The sequence below is a fragment of the Typopeltis vanoorti genome, chromosome 21 (assembly GCF_054136105.1).
Source record: "Typopeltis vanoorti isolate ZY-2024b chromosome 21, IOZ_Tvanoo_1.0, whole genome shotgun sequence".
Lineage (NCBI taxonomy): Eukaryota > Metazoa > Arthropoda > Arachnida > Uropygi > Thelyphonidae > Typopeltis > Typopeltis vanoorti.
Genome location: NC_143569.1, coordinates 2951418 through 2968535, shown reverse-complemented (window position 1 = coordinate 2968535; position 17118 = coordinate 2951418). Strand labels below are relative to the sequence as shown.

Here is a 17118-nt window from a genome sequence, read left to right as displayed (position 1 = left end):
ATTTTCTCTGTTTCGAGTTACGCGATTTCTTCCTTGGAGTGTGTGAGAGCATTCCAGTTATGTAGAGTTCAGTGGATGTGCATGCGCTGTCATCAATGATCACAGCTGTGTTCCTGTTCGTTTAAACTTTCCAATTGTTGTCGCGGTTGATAATTGTGAACGGTGATAAATTTCTACCGTTAAATTTTCTCTAAATTTCTTGGCAAATGCTTCTCAGCAGCTCTGTTTCCATGCTAAAGAACATGAAAACAGGGCTGCAGAGAGGCATTTCGGGCCACCCCAAACTGAGAAAATGATAAGAACTTGGCAGAATCAGGAAAGGTTCTAAAAAAAGCAACTCGCAGTAAACATAACCTATGAAGTGGAACTGCAAAATGGCCAGAACTTGAGGCAGAACTGAATACTTGGATTTTAGACCATAGAAAAGCGGGACTTTCAGTGTCTACAAAAATGATTATTCATCAAGCAAAAGCGATAGCCACTAACAGAGGGATTGCCAACTTTACTGGATAAACATCACGGTGTTCAAGATTCATGAAGAGAAACCAGCTATGTATGCGGACTAAAACAAAAATATCACAAAAGATGCCAGCTGAATATGAAGAAAAAATGATTGAATTTCATCGATTTGTCATTAACGCAAGGAAACAAGAAAATTTTGAACTTGCGCAAATAGGAAACATGGACGAGGTTCCGCTGACTTCTGATGTGCCCTCAAACAAAACTGTAGATTCCAAGGGTACAAAAAGTGTTACTGTTAAAACTTCGGGGCACGAAAAAACTCACTACACGGTTGGGTTGTTCTATCCTGCTGTGCTGATGGGACAAAATTGTTGTCACCATTGATTTTTAAAAGAAGCTACCCAAAGAAAAACTGCTTAAAGGAGTGTTTGTACATGTTCACGCAAAAGGCTGGATGGGTGGAGGAGGAATGAAGTTATGGATAGATAAAATTTGGCCTAGGTGCCCTGGCGGACTGTTGAAGCCTGCCTGCTAGTATGGGTTCAGTTTTGTTCTCAAAGAACAGAAGATGTTAAAAATAAACTCAAGGAATTGAAAACTCGGTTAGCTGTAATTCCAGGAGATCTAACTAGTCAGCTTCAACCTTTAGATGTCTGTATTAATAAACCATTTAAGGGATTTATGAAGGAGAAGTGGAACAGCTGGATGCAGTCTTCAGATTTGGAGGTTACGCTATCAGAAAGAAGCCTAGCATTTCGCAAGTTTGTGAGTGGGTCAAAGCTTCATGGAATGCTGTGAAAACTGAGACAGTGGTTAAATCATTAAGCAGTGTGGCATTAGTAATGCACTGGATTGTACAGAGGACAATTTGTTGTATGAGGACTCAGATTCTGATTTAGAAGAGGTTTCAAGTGTCTCTTCATTTAGCTCTGGAGATGAATTTCTGGGTTTTGATGAAGAAGATTAAAAGGTGGGTACTCTTTCCTAGTTAGATTAGGTATTTGTTGAAAGTAGACCTACTTATTACATTATATTTGAAATACTGTAAATTCATTATTATATTCAGCGATTAATTTTTTTTCCTAAAAAATGTTAGGAAAAAAGGGGATGCGCCTTATAGGCCGGCAAATATGGTAATTGCTTTTCTTCAGCTTCTGTGATGTCTGTAATATTTATTATGTGCAACTGAGCAGAAAAGATTATGGTTTTGGAATCATTATCCCACTACATCATCGGCATATGCTAATACCTTATTTTCCCTCATAGTAGAAGGAACTGTTATTCCTTGCACAGCATGTGTATTGTCGACTTTCTGTAAGAAAGGTTCAAGGACCAATGCAAAGAGCACTGGACTAAGAGGGCAACCTTGCTTGCCTCCTTTTCGAATTCTGACTGGGTCTGACAGGAACCCATTAACTAGGAGGTGGGTAGTTGAAGTGGCACAGGCTCCTTTTATAACTGATATCAGCTTTTTACCTACACCCATTTGCTGGAGGATGTGGAACAGAAAGGGATGCTGGACATTATCAAATGCTTGAGCAAGGTCTACTGATAACACTACCATCAGCTGCTTTTCATATTAACTAAGTGGATTAGACCACGTAGCAGAAATAGATTAAATTCCACTGCTCAGCCTGGAACTCTCCATACACATGTGTGTTTTTAATTATGTATCTCATTCTCACTTTGAGTCTGTTATTGATAATGCAGAAAAATATATACTGTAGTCAGTATTAGATAGAGAAATATGTCCTCAGCTGCTGATCTTTATCAGGTTTTGGAATGAGGACAGTATGGCTTGCTACAAATTCACTTGATATGTGTCCTGATGAGAGAAAAGAATTAAACAGCATTACTAGAATCGGAAGAATAAAATCCCCAGCCTCACTGTAAAGTTCTATCCCTAGACCATCAGGTCCTGGGGATTTTCTTGTCTGGCATTCTTTATAGACTGTGGTATTTCAGATGCTATAACGGGTCTGTCAAGCCCATCTGGGATATGAACAGGAAAGCCATTAATATTCCAAGAGTTATAATTACCAACAGTACTATTGTCTTCAAAAAGAATTTTGTAGTGTTTGTGAAAGGAATTAAAGATGTCTTGACTTGTAGACATGCCTTTGCCATCAATGCAAATATCAGTGATAGTCCCTTCTTTGCAGAATTTAGTGAATTGTCTATTGAGGAATGCAGCTGAAGGGCTATCTGCTAAGTGCTGCTGTATTCTTATCTTAAAATTTCCTTCTACTTATTACTACCTTTCCACTTGTATCTTTATGTTAATATTTCTAATAATGTTGCTACATTCTATAACCTTTGCATTGGTTTGCAATGAACCAGCTTCTCTCTCTCTTTCTCTCTTTATATGGGTTTTTCAACTGTTTTCTTTTATTCCTTAACCCATTCCATCATATTGTTTTACTGTTTGAATTTTAACCACATGTCCCAAAAGAAAAGGAGATGTTCAAGATTGTGGCAACTATAGAGGGATCAAGCTGATGTCACACATGTGGGAAAGAGTAATTGAAGCAAGGATACGGCAGGAAACAAAAATTGGTGAGGAGCAGTTTGGATTTATGCCAGGAAGAGGGACAATGGATGCAATATTTGCGTTAAGGCGATCGACGGAGAAATATAGGGAGATGCAGGCGGAGCTACATATGGTGTTTATAGACCTGGAAAAGGCATACGACATAGTGGCCAGACAGGAGGTATGGAGGTGTATGAGGAAGAAGGGGGGCGTGTAGGAAAAGTACGTGAGGTTGGTGAAGGAGATGTATGAGGGAGCAAAAACTGAGGTCAGGTCTAGTGTCGGCATGACAGAAGGGTTCCCCATTGTCATAGGGCTCCATCAGGGATCAACTCTGAGCCCCTACCTCTTTGATCTGGTCATGGATGTACTAGTGGAGGACGTCAAGAAGGAGGTGCCAAGGAGCATGATGTTTGCCGATGATATTGTTCTCTGTGCATCATCCCAAGAGAAGCTTGAAAAGACAAGGGAAGAGCAGAGAAAGATATTGGAGGAGGCATGAAAATTAACCGGGTAAAGACCGAATATATGTCAACGGGGAGTGACGAGGATATGATCATACGACTCCAGGGTGAAAGGTTAACTTCAGGGAAAAAATTTAAGTACCTTGGGTTGGTTGTCGAGAGGAATGGTGACCTGGATGAGGAAATACAGCACCGAATAACATGCGGCTGGATGAACTGGAGGAAGATGAGTGGGGTCCTGTGCAACAAGACAGTGAGTTGTAAAATTAAAGGAAAGCTGTATAAGATGGTGGTGAGGCCGGCGATGCTCCATGGCACGGAGATGTGGCCTGTAACAAAGGCACAGGAGAGGAAGATGGAGGTTTCGGATAAGGAATGACTACATGAGAGAGATGATCAAGGTGGGACCGATCGGTAAGAAGGTACAAGAAAGCAAGCTGAGGTGGTTCGGTCATGTAGAGAGAAGGAGTGAGAAGTATGTTGGTAAACGAGTGGAGGATATGGAGGTGGAGGGAAGGAGGAAAAGAGGCAGGCCCAAACTCAGATGGAGGGATATGGTGGCAGAGGATCTTAGGCAGAAAGGATGGAGTCGGGAAGGTGCCCTGGACCGGAGAATCTGGAAGAAGAAGATTAAAGATGTGAACACTGACCCCGTTTAACATGGGATAAGGCATAGAGAAAGAAGAAGAAGATCCCAATTCCAGGTAACATTATTCCAATTTGAACAGAAGGTCTGGAATTTGGTTGAAAAGATCGACAGAAAATTTGGCAGAAGTCTCCATGGTCCAGAACTGATCTCTAATTGTTCCATGCAGTGGAACTTAAGTAGAACTGGATTATGATCTGGATCTGTTGATGTCAAAATGTTTTATCTGAATTTTCCTATTTATAAGGGAAGAAGAGATATAAATTCGATCAAGATGGGAACCAATACCTCGATTCATATATGTGTAAGCCTGGAGATTAGGATTGCAAATCCTCCATATGTGTGTACTAGTTGAGCATTGCTGAGAAGTTTTTAAATGTTTATATATCCCACTTTTCCACTCCTGGGGTGTCCTCCTATTTTGTCTAAAGTGGGGTTTTCAATACAATTCCAGTCTCCAGCTGCTATGATGTAGTGTGCCCACTACGTCATAGCAGCTGGAGCATAAACATTTATAAACCTTATTACACATTCCAGTCTATTGTCAAGATTCTCCCTTCTGCATCCTTTTGGATATTATAGAATGATCCAAGGAAGGGGGGAACTCCTACTCCGGCCCTGCTGAATCTTCCAAAGCTCCAATAAGAAAGAAGCGGATATCTGTCTGTTGAGTTTTTATATCTGCAAAAGTATGTTTCTTGGAGAAAAAAAACCTGATAATATGGCATAGCATAGGTTTCCATATAGTTTCTTGTTCAATTTGCCTGTGGAATCCTCGTACATTTAATGAGGCAATGCAGAAAAGAGATGCTATGATTAATGAAGTGTCACTGATAAGTCTTTAACTTATAAATTTTGGATGAACTTGATGAGGACTTCAATCTGTGAAGGCGCAACTGTGTAGCATGCTTCTCGTGAACTGGTTTTCCAGTTTTTTTCCTGTTGCTTTCCATTATTTCAATTTCATGCTTATCATTCTTGATTTAGAAGCTAGTTATTTTCTTTTCATGAAGATGACAATCATACTGAGAACTCTTGCTTTCCCTTTATTAGCATGAGATGGTTCTTCATCGTCCATAAACTCTTCTGAGCATGAAGAGTTTTCATTTGATGATCCACAACCTTCTCCATCTTTACATTTTTTATTACTTCTTTTTCTTTTTGATGTAGTTCCTCTTTTTTTTAATTTTTTTTTGGTTTTCCTCAATTTTTTTTTATTAATTCATCTTTCTTTTTTGATGATCTTGTCTCCATATTAAGTTCTTTCATTTGTCTCACTTGCTTTTTTGTTTCTTCACCACTTTCTCCATGTAGAACAGATTCATGCATTTGCATTTCATCTTGTTTCTGTTCAGTTGTTATACTAGGTTCATTATTGGTAATTTCAACTGATGTTGTTCCATCTATATTTGACTGGAAAAGTGGCTCCTGCAGATCTGGAATTTTGGTACTAATTTTTAGCTGATTTGGTCATGCACTTTTTCTGATTTTACCAAATATAGTTTGTGTAAAAGCACCATCTTTACTAGAACTCTTACTGGGAACTCTTCGTTATGCCTCTCTGATATACATGCTGTTCTAATTGGCTTTACCGGTGCTCCCACTCTTTCAGCGAAAGTTCTGAAAGGACAGGTGTCAATGCAGTGTTCATGAACTTTCACATTTCTGACAGAGTTTGAGACACTGATTAGAGATATGTCCGATCTCCATGCAGTTGAAACATTTAGATTTGAGGCAATTACCACCCAAATGATAGTATGAATTACAATGCAGGCAATGCCTTTGTATTCCGGGATAGTTTACATAACTCAGGTTGTATCGATGTTGACGAAATTTAGTACAGGCATGTTCATATCTATTGTGAAGGAGACATCACCAGAAAACCAGTTTGTATCTTCACCTGATTAACTCTTTCATATGGTACTGATTTTACCCAATTTCGAGAATATTTGTATAAGAATTTCATTACTGTTCTCTATATATTCCATTGGAAATCTTTCGATTTTTACTGTTTTTTTTTTTTTTTTACCTGGCTCCTGACCATGACAGGAATAACTGTGCTGCCTTCAAAAGTGAAACCCTGTAATCGTTTGATCCTTGTTTCCACATCTTTAACTACAATTAAATATTTCCCTCCACCAAACAGGGTGAAAGAATAAATCTTATTAGCACCAACTATCTCATTTAAAACCTTAGTCACCCATCTCGCTTCTTCACATTCTGGAATTTCAATTCCTAGAATTTGCACCCTTGGAGGAATTGGTAACATTATCTTAGGTGGGGAAAAAGACCAAAACCTCTGCATTTGATTGTAAGAAAGAAAAAAAAAAAACTTTCAATCATAAGACTGAGAATTAACTAATCCATTGATATAGAAATAATTCTACACCACCAGCAAATGCTCTATTTGAGCTACTATAAAATTGCAGCCGTGATACCACCAAAAGAAATCCTGTAATACAGATATTAACTGCAATACCAGCAACCTTAATATTTATTTAAAAAAAAAAAAAAGTGCTAGTGCAGGTGAAACCACCACCACCACCAGTAAATAAAGTCAAAATGAAAAACAAACCAAAGAAAACCAAAGTATTTATCTTGCTGAAAACAGTGGGAGCCAGATCCAGAAGTGATACCAAGTTTGAAGTAATGCAGAAGACAAATTTCCATACACAAGTAGTCAAAAGGTGTCACACCTAATTACTAAAATATTCTGGATTTTATTAATTTATAGCATAACCTGTGGTTATGCTATAAATTAAAAATGCCAAGAAATTATATTCTTGATTTAATCCTTTATCCAAGTGTAAGCAAACAAAGTTTGCTTGTGAAGTCGTTTCATGACTGGGTTTAACCACGCTACCGGCCAAGATAGACGTTAAGGTTATCATGAATGCGAAGTACATATTAAAATTGTAATACCATTGATATTACATTGAAATATATGATGGATAAGAAGCATATGAGGATGCGTATTTGACCCATAATGACCGGTAAGGTGGTTAAGGCAATTGATGTGAAGTCATTATCCTCTACATACAAGCAGCCCAGTCATGAAGTGACTTCATGTGCAAACTTTGTTTGCTTACACTTGAATACAAGATTAAATCCAGAATATAGTTTCTTGGCATCTTTAATTTATAGTATAACCAAGAGAACAAACTTACAACGACTATCTCTAATTAAGAGTATTTTAGTAAGGTGTAAGGTATAAAACCTTTTGACTACTTGTATATATAATACGACTTCTGCATTACTTCAACCTTGTTATCACTTCTGGTCTGACTCTTACAGATGAGACATCAATAAAGATCGAAGCTAGTTTGGGTAGTGGCTCTTCCCATAATGCACAGCATTATACATGTCTGTAAGGATTATATGCATGGTAAGAAATGCACATATCATTATGTGCATTATGGGATACTAAGGCAACTGATATGAAGTCATTAGCCTCTACATACAAGCAGCCCAGTTGTGAAGTGACTTCACATGCAAACTTTGTTTGCAATACACTTGGATAAAGGATTAAACCAAGAATATAATTCCTTGGCATCTTTAATTTATAGCATTTAAAGTGCATGTGTGGAATGAAGCTTAGTTAAAGCAGAAAATTTCAAGGATCAATATTTGCAACTTTCCCAAATACTACACAAGATGTGCAATGATTCTTCATCAGAAAGTTATTTGGATTAATGAAAAATGTTTTTATTTCTTCAGATAGTTTCTTTCTCTTCTCTGAATATACTGATCGCCAAACATATGTTCAGCTGTTCATGCTTTGTTTAACACAAGACTTAATATAAGCACTATTTTCCTTTTTTATTACTTCTAACCTCACGAATCTCCTTAATAGCTTTTTACTCTTACTGCTTTTTTTCCAACATGCTCTAACATCAGATGGTAGGTGTGCAGAGTTTCAGAAATGCTTTTTGCACCTCATTATCATCATCATCATCAGTATACTGATATGCACTTCAAGGTGTGTTCAGGCTACTATGACAGCATTACACAGTTAAGATTCATTATTAATAATCTCCAACCAACAATTTTCCTCCAAATTAGTACATTAGTTGTCAACACGCCCATATTGTCATATCTAATATTTGTTCTTCTAGGACACTTCTGACTGAATCAATCCACCTAGTCCTGCATCTGCCTCTGGATCTTTTTCCTGCCATCTGGCATTAAACACCTGCTTCTCTAACCTTTCCTCTCCCATTTTATTAAAAGAGTATATTACCTTAGGTTAGGCTAGGCTTATAGTTTATTTGGACAAAGACAACACAGGTCATACTAAAGGTTACAACTATACATAAACAGAAAATTGTAAACAATATGTCTATACAAAAATCTAGTTCCACAAATCAGCATCTACAGATAAACAGAACTGCTGCAGAGGGCAGAGCAACACACAAGGTCAGAGATTATTACGGTAGTACAAAAATAGTTAGCAATATAAGTTAATACACAAAATACGCAACACTAAGCCAAGGAATGCAGTATCTACATATTGGTAAAATTATAACAGATACTTTTACAGCAGTAGAAAAATAGGCAAAAAGGGATTATTGTACAATATGCATGGATGAAAATTAAATTTAGCAATACATATAAACAGAATTACTAGAAGGTACACAAATAGACAAGGTGTCCTACAGCAATACATGATTAGTCGAAAAATAAACTAGTAAATAAAACGCATATACAAAATTTAAGTTAAACAATGCAGTATCTACATATAAACATAATTACTGCAGAGGTTTCAGCAGTACATAAATAGATAACAGTACAGGTTAACATGCATATACAAAACAAGTCAAGGAATGCAGTATCTACATATAGTAAGATTACAACAAATGTTATTATACTAATACATAGAGAGTCAGAAAGGAATTATAATGTTTGTCTTTGATGCTGCTCTACCCATTGCCACTTGAGATGTCAAACTTTATTATTGCAGAGAATTTGGTTTTGTTTCTTATCCAGGTATTTATTGTCTGATTGTCTTCTTATGCATTTTCCCATATCAATTATGTTGGTCTTGGTTTATGAATTTCCTCATAATAAGATTAAATGGTTAGAAGCCCAATGCAATAATATATAGAACAGCACTATGGAGAGTATAAAACTAGGGTGATGTACAAAATGATAGATTAATAGAAGGTGGCAACCAAAGCAGACCATAACTAATGATGAAAAAGGCAAAGTATTGATGGGTAAAGATAAAATTGTACAGCAGTGGACAAGATACTGTCGTGAGTTATATGAAGAAAAACTAGATTTAGATAGCATTGGGAAACTGACTGAAGAATTGAAGCAGATTAACAGGAATGGTAGAAAAAGCAATAGGATGGCTAAAACACAACAAGAGTCCTGGTAATGATAACATCACTGGAGAAATGATTAAATATGATGGCAAAAGTATGGTTACAGAAATGCACCAACTATGTAAAATGGTATGGAAAGAAAGGAAAATGCCAGAGGAGTGAGTGAAATCGATATTAGTCACATTATACAAGAAAGGAAATAAGCTAGAACGTACAAATTATATAACAATTGCCTTGACAAGTCATCTTGGTAAGGTGATGATGATAACAGAAAGATTGAGAATACAATTTGAAGCATACCTTGCAGACGAGCAAGCAGGATTTAGGAAAGATAGAACTACAATTCAACAGATTTCGACAATGCGGTTAATAGCAGAGAAAGCTAGGAGAAAAAACAAAAACATATATTCTTGCTTTGTTGATTTTCAGAAGGTATTTGACCAGAAAGTGGCATTAGCAGTGCTAGAATCCTATGGAATTGACAGGAAACTAATAACTATATTAAAAGATGTTTATAAGAATGTAGTTGCAGCAGTTAGAATAGGTGATGATTTGGGGAAATGGTTAAAAACAAGCAAAGGCACTAGACAGGGAGGGGGAGGTCCAATATCACCAAGTATTTTTATCGCACATTTAGAAAGAGCAATGCATAAAATGAAGGAAGACGCAAAAGGAATATCAGTGCATGGATGAGAATTAAGAATCTGAGATTTGCAGATGACAAGGTTATTATTGAAGGTGAAAGAGAACTACAAAAAAAAATTGAAACTGTTAAATGAGGAAGAGAAAAGATTTGGACGTTATGAACTTGGAAAAAACAAAGACAATAGTATTTCGTGAGAAGAACATGAAACAAAAGATACAAGTGGATGGAATTGATATACAAAATGTAGAACAAATCACATACTTAGGAAGTAAAATGACATATGATTTGGACTATAAAAAAGAAATAAAGATCAGGATTGCAAAGGGAAAAACAAATCTGAAGGCCATGGATAACATCTGGAAAAGTAATGTGATCAGCCTGCAAACAAAACTAAGAGTACTGGAAACGTGCACATCTTTAGCGGTGTACTGTATGGATCTGAAACCTGGGTAATAAATAAGGAATCAAGAAAAAGAATTTTGGCAATTGAAAGAACTTGTTACAGGAAGATTCTAAGAATAGGATAGGTACAGAAAGTCACAAATGAAGAGCTCTATCAGAAGATACAACCAAAGGAGAATCTAAAGCAGAAGATTATAAAACGGAAGCTGCAATTATTTGGAAACTCCTTTGTAGTGCCATTGGAAGAACAAAGGTAAGTTACACCATTCGATTGATAAAGTTTTTTTGATTGCCTAAGTTCGATTCTCATTGCGATGAGAGAAATTTTTATACGTTTTTTTTCGACTGAAGGTGAGTTAGCCGATCTCATACCAAGGTAGCCAGATTTTTTTCTAATAATAATTATACCATCACTAGTATTTCCACAGACAATCACAAACATCCATGCCCACAGTGGGATTCGAACCAGCAGCCTTTTGGCTGGAGAGCAGATACACTATCCACTCAGCCAACCAGGCTGGGCTGTACATATGAGCTGTACCAATTACTTATTTTCAATTACAGAAAATCTGTTAGTGAATAAGACATGAAAAAAAGAAGCCATTGGGATGAAACCCTAAACATTCAGAATATCAACAGGATATGCATTCTTAACAAAGGGTTCAACACAGAACAGAATTAACTGATTTAGCTGAAGGGATGTAAAATGATGGTGGCATTTTCATCATCAAATTCCTGGTGTTACTCTCATGGAAACTAAGGCTGTACTATATAATTAAATTTATATTATTACTAGCCTCCTATCAACAATTTTCTTCCAAATTAACCTGTTAAATGTCAGGTCTGCAATAGTGTCAGACGTTATATTTTGATCTTCTTAACCACTACTAACTACATCAAGCCACATGGATTGGGCTTCCTGTGAGTCTTTTCATGCAGTCAAGCACCTGTCTTTTTTTTTTTTTTTTAACCTTTTCATATTCACTCTTTTTTTAAGCAACTACAACCCTTAGAGTCATACTCACACATTCTTGAATGCTAATATCATAATGGCTTTCTAACATTTTCATTTTTAATATGATTTGACTGTCATTAATGTAATCTGTTCACTTTGCTAATTTTTATCAGAGCTCTCTCACAATTAGTAGTCTCTAGTATGATCAACTTATTTCTAACTAATCCAAATCTCAGATCCATAAGTTAAAACTGATCTAAAACAATGAAAAAACAATTTGCCTCTTATTCCATATAAAATAATTCAAATTATTGTCCACTATATTGGCTTTGTTTATTATATCAACTATGCCCATACTTGACTTACCACTCTCAAAGACACATCTCTTTAGACTAAAAGAGAAGTCTAAAGAGATGAAATATTTTACTTTTTCTACAAATTTTTCACTGAGAATGCAACTGATGTTTTCCAAATCCCTGCATTTTTCTTACCTGAAGCACACCACATATACACATCCTGTGTACTTCTACTCCAGTCATTTGGAATGTGAAAAATGTGACCTTCTGAATTAAGAAGCAGCCACTGTAAAAGTGCTATATCTTCAATATTCAAGCATTTTTGGATGAATCTGAAGTATTTCAGCTGCCTTTCCATATTTTAGGTTTCTGAATCTCAGCACTAATATGTTTTTCCTGATAAACATTCAGCTTGAATATCTTCTCTGAATGATCTATTCCTGCTTATGCTACTTGATTATCTATTCATGCAATTATGCCAAAAATCCAGAATATCTTCATGAGTCATTTTCCCAAACCTTAACCTCCCCAAGTTATTTTCTGAAAACAAAAAATAATTGGCACTATTAATATTCAAGAATATGTAAGCAAAGCTAGTATAAGTTGGTGGATTGTTTTTGAACAGAATGTGTGATTAAATGCATAAAATATCTGAATAAAATACAGAGAAAAAACATTTTGGAATAACTATTCTAATCTGTAATAACTAGTCATATTTTAAAATATATCACTCAAACAGTGAACTTTATAACTGAAATTTACAATAATATCCAATAAAAACAGAATCTAGAAGGAACTGTGAATATAAAACTAGTAATGAAGTCTTGCTATTAGTAATTTATAGTGTCCTTATATACATTTAGAACTTTTAAGGATACATTTCAGTTAATGACAAATTTGAAAATGAAAAATTCATTAATACCTGTATAAAAATAAAGGAATTAGGGGTAGGCATGCATACTATCACATTGTTTATGAAAAAGTGAACAGAGAAATATGTGTTCATGTACATTTCAGTTCTCAGGAAACATAAGCTATCTGAGAGCTATTTCCTATTTTCCCTGAGAAATATCTTTGCTAATCTAAAGTTGCCACTTACCTCCTGATAATATATCATCAAATTTCACCTTTACCCTGTTAAATATAAGAAAATAATTAGTTTTAATTGTGATAAAGAATTATGATTTGTGTGTGTACATATAAATTACACAAATATTATCAATGAAAAACATTTACTGATAATGAGGAAACTATCATTATATTACTATATGCTTTCTATCTTATCTTACCATATCTTACAGCACAGCCTTTATGTTTGTATTTAAAAAACTCTTAAACAGCATGACTTCAGTTAAATAATGAGAAGCATGAAAAATGGATTCTGAATGTATTAAAATAAAAGAACTCCTAAATAACATGTTATCAGTTGAAAACATGAGAAAATAAAACCATGTAGCAATTGAAAAAAACAATTCTCTCTTTGCATCTGAACTTATTTAAATAACTTTTGACACTAGGCTAGGGTTCCCATAATGTTTCACTAAAATTTGGGACATTCTGAAATTTTTACTTAAAAAACCTGGGACATTTTGTAAAAAAATGGGACATGTTAAAAATTAAGAAAAAACCAAAAATAAAATTATATATGTTGAACTATAAATTAAATACTGCTATAAACATACATTAACATTAAATCCACTTTAAAAAAGGATTATTAGTCAAAATTTTCATATTTAATTAGAAAAATATTTATCAGATTTATGGACCTGTTCAAGAATTTTTTTTCTTTTGATATTTGATCATAGAACTCTGCACAAGAGAAATTCTTAAAATATGTCTTTGCAATGATTAAAGCTTTTACTGTCTCAATTTTAAGTCTGTTTTTTTTTTCATCTGTCCAGAGCGCATTTATTAATGAAAAAACACGTTCAACAGCTGCATTAGTTCCTGACAGCTCTAAATAAAAACTAACTAGGCATTTAATACTCCCAGAATTTATACTCTGCTTTGTAAAATGAGCAAACATTTCACATCATTTATCACTGACACTTTGATCCTTCTGTTCACTCCACACTTCAAATTTGCTTTCACAATATTTTTTCACACACACAAACTCATCAAATAAGGCCTCTTCATTCACAGTAAAACTTGGTGACACTGTCTGCATGAATATGTAGCTTTCTTGTATGTTCTTCCAAGTCACAGGATCCTTTCCCTTCAAATTAATCCAATCCATAGACTGAAGAGGTGTTAAGTGGTGTACACCACTCCTGAATATATTCAATACAGGTGCAGTAGAAATCTACTGCATAGCTTTCAAACTTATCAACTGTTATGTGTCCTTTTTCTAATTCTTGCAACTGTTTTCTCACAGTAGTTATAAGAAACTTTTTTCTGCCTTCTCAATTTAACCTTTCCACCAGTTTGTTTGTTTCATCCTTCACTTCAATTACTGTTATATCTTGCTTTTCAATACATTTAATGGTATCATAAAAGGTTTTTAACTGGCTGCAAGAAAATGCATGAGTGTAATTGGAAGTGGATTTTCAAAGAAATTTTTGAGACTGATAGGACATTTGTCAATAGAAAGAAAATATGACTTCAATGAAGGGAACATGTCAATAACCCTCTGGATTGAGGGTTATTGACATGAGGTTATAGAGCTCGCTCTCTTCTTGACGACCCAGATGAACTTCATAAAGAAATCAATTTTCTTAGATCTACTTTCAGACTGAATGGTTATTCTCAAAAAATTACTAAAAAATACCTTTTTAATCCTCCTAGTCACCAAACTGAAGAAATGAATAATGTTAAAGGCAATATATCTATACCATACATAAGCTCAGTCTCTCAAAAATTAGCCAAGGTTCTCAAAAAATATAACATTAGAACTTTCTTCACTCTGCTTCCTAAGATCCGCTCTCTAGTGAGCCGTCCAAAGCCTAGCCATCACAACCTAAAATATCCCGGTGTATACAAGATATGGTGTGACTGCGACATTCCTAACTTTGGCCAGACGGATAAGTCTATTGAATTGCGTATCGAGGAGCACAGGAGGGACATCACTTACAAAAGAACACGTGCCGGTGCTTTATCCAGCCATGTTCCTTTTTCTGCCGATTCTGATGATCAAAACCATAGTCATACAATTCTTTGGGATAGATATAAAAACATTTACCGTTGCCATGACGAATAGAGAGAAAAATTGTAGAATCTAGAGAAATCATCCTCAACCCTGTACATTTAAATAATAATTTAAGCAATAACCTCCCAAAGTGTCATTCTGCTGTGATCACATACTGGCGTTCACGAGATGCTATACGCATGCACTCACCCAACAATGTGGCCAACGAAGAAACAGCTTTGAATATGTTAACTACAACGTTTTCACGTTAAATATAATGGTATCACTCGAAACTAGTCGTGTGATACCATTAAACCTTTTAACTTTACTCTCGGTTTATGTCATTCAATTCTTTTAAAAAATATGTTTAACAACTGAGTAAATTAACCTCAGTACATACATATCTATGCTATACTATAAAATGATAAGCTGAAATTGGAAATGGATGTGATGTCGACTTGAAACAGATGTTGGCTGTAACATTTTTTGTAACACTTTTGTCAAGTTATTTGAAACGTTTTGAAACTCAGGGGCTACCCCGAGTGTCGAGTCATCGGAATTCAAAGAGAACCGGCCTACCAGTCAGGGGGGTTGGGTGCTGTAGGTGCTGGGGGGGGGGCAACACTCAGGAGATACCCTGAGTGTCGAGTCTTCAAAATTCGAGTCATCAGAATTCAAGTAGAACCGGCCTACCAGTCCAGAACATGGGGGGGGGGCTGTAGGAATCAGGGGGCAATGCCCCTAGTGTGTGTGTGTGTGTGTGTGTATATATATATATTCATATTTTTTACTGACTGAATTCCAAGAATTAAACAATTAATTTTATTTAACACACAACATGTTTCGTCAGAAAGCTGACTTCTTCAGGCATGAGAACATTGAAAGCAAACATAAAAAACACCACAAAGAAACATTGTACCACTACAAAATCGACTATAAACTACAGTTAAGTTTGAACTGAAGCCACAGGCCAGGCTAAAGTTCTATAGTTTGGCATCTGTGAGCGTGTGCCTTCATGAGTGCGCCAGTATCTGATAGCAGAGCTAAATGAGTCTGGTAAATTATAACTAAGGTTACTGTTTATGTGATGAGAGTCCAGGTCAATTTCTTTAGACTTAACCATGTGGTGTTTACCTCATCGTGGCATATATTGTTTTGATGTTGTGGTCCAGTTTATCTGATGTTGAGAGCCTTCATTATTTGTGTTCGCTGAGAACAGGACATGGCTTGAGATGGCACTTGCTCCATCTCAAGTTCTGTTGTAAGCAATGTCCCTTTGATACCAAATGCAATTTAGTTCTTCTCTTTATCGAAAAATCATCTCTTTAGAAAAACAATTAGCAGCATCCTTAGACTGCGTGTCATGGAACTACATTCAAGAAATCAGCACACGTCGGGCCTTAAGATCTCAAAACATAAATAAATATAAGCTAATTAGAAAGTTTAATTCACTCAAATCAACACAAGAATGTCCCACCCCTAACAATCATCATGAAAGACTCAAAAAATTAGTGATAAACCAATTGTCGTACATTCTTAATCATGACGAAAGAATAAATTCTTGCAAAAGGTCTCACTTTTGTCCATTTTACTTCACATGGAGGCAATATTTGTGATGAACAATGCAAAATCTCCATCTGATAACATTTCCCCTGGCGAAAGACTAGTCATTAAAAATCTTAAGAAGAACAAGGATATCATCATCCTCCAAGCTGACAAGGGAAATGCAACTGTAATCCTAAATAAAACACATTACCGTAACAAAATGTTAACGTTATTAGAGTCAGATACATACAACAATAGGCAACTAAGGCTTATCGTTGATAGTATTGACTCACCTACATATAGGTTATCAAAATATCTAGCATCATCCTTAAAAGTTTTGCAGGAAAATCTCCTTCTTACATCAAAAATTCAAAAGACTTTGTCTCTAAAATTAAAAACATAAAGCTCAAGAATTCAAATATCATGGCAAGCTTAGACGTGGTAGCACTCTTCACAAATATTCCAACTCAAGAGGTTCTTAATATTTTAAGTAACAAGATCTCAAAAAAGATGTTTGCTCTGCTATCACATTGTGTTAACTCAGGCTACTTTGAGTTTGAAGGACAAATTTATAAACAAAATAAGGGATTGGCAATGGGCAGCCTCCTGTCTCCAATACTAGCCAACCTTTTTTTCAAGGATTTCGAAGAAAAGGTAATCTCCTCTGCTACACTTAAGACTAAAATATGGCTCCGATACGCTGACGACATATTCCTTATTT

At 35.6% G+C, this 17118-nt stretch overlaps 1 protein-coding gene across 2 annotated transcripts in view; it reads right to left on the bottom strand.

Annotated features, from left to right (window-relative positions):
• Positions 1-17118, bottom strand: part of LOC150094599 (uncharacterized) — a 429939-nt gene that overhangs the window by 339111 nt on the left and 73710 nt on the right. For both annotated transcript variants that reach the window (XM_090411060.1, XM_090411061.1), the window contains exon 3: positions 12828-12862. In XM_090411060.1, the coding sequence (XP_090267186.1) occupies positions 12828-12862 (35 nt within the window). The remainder of the gene's footprint in view (positions 1-12827; positions 12863-17118) is intronic.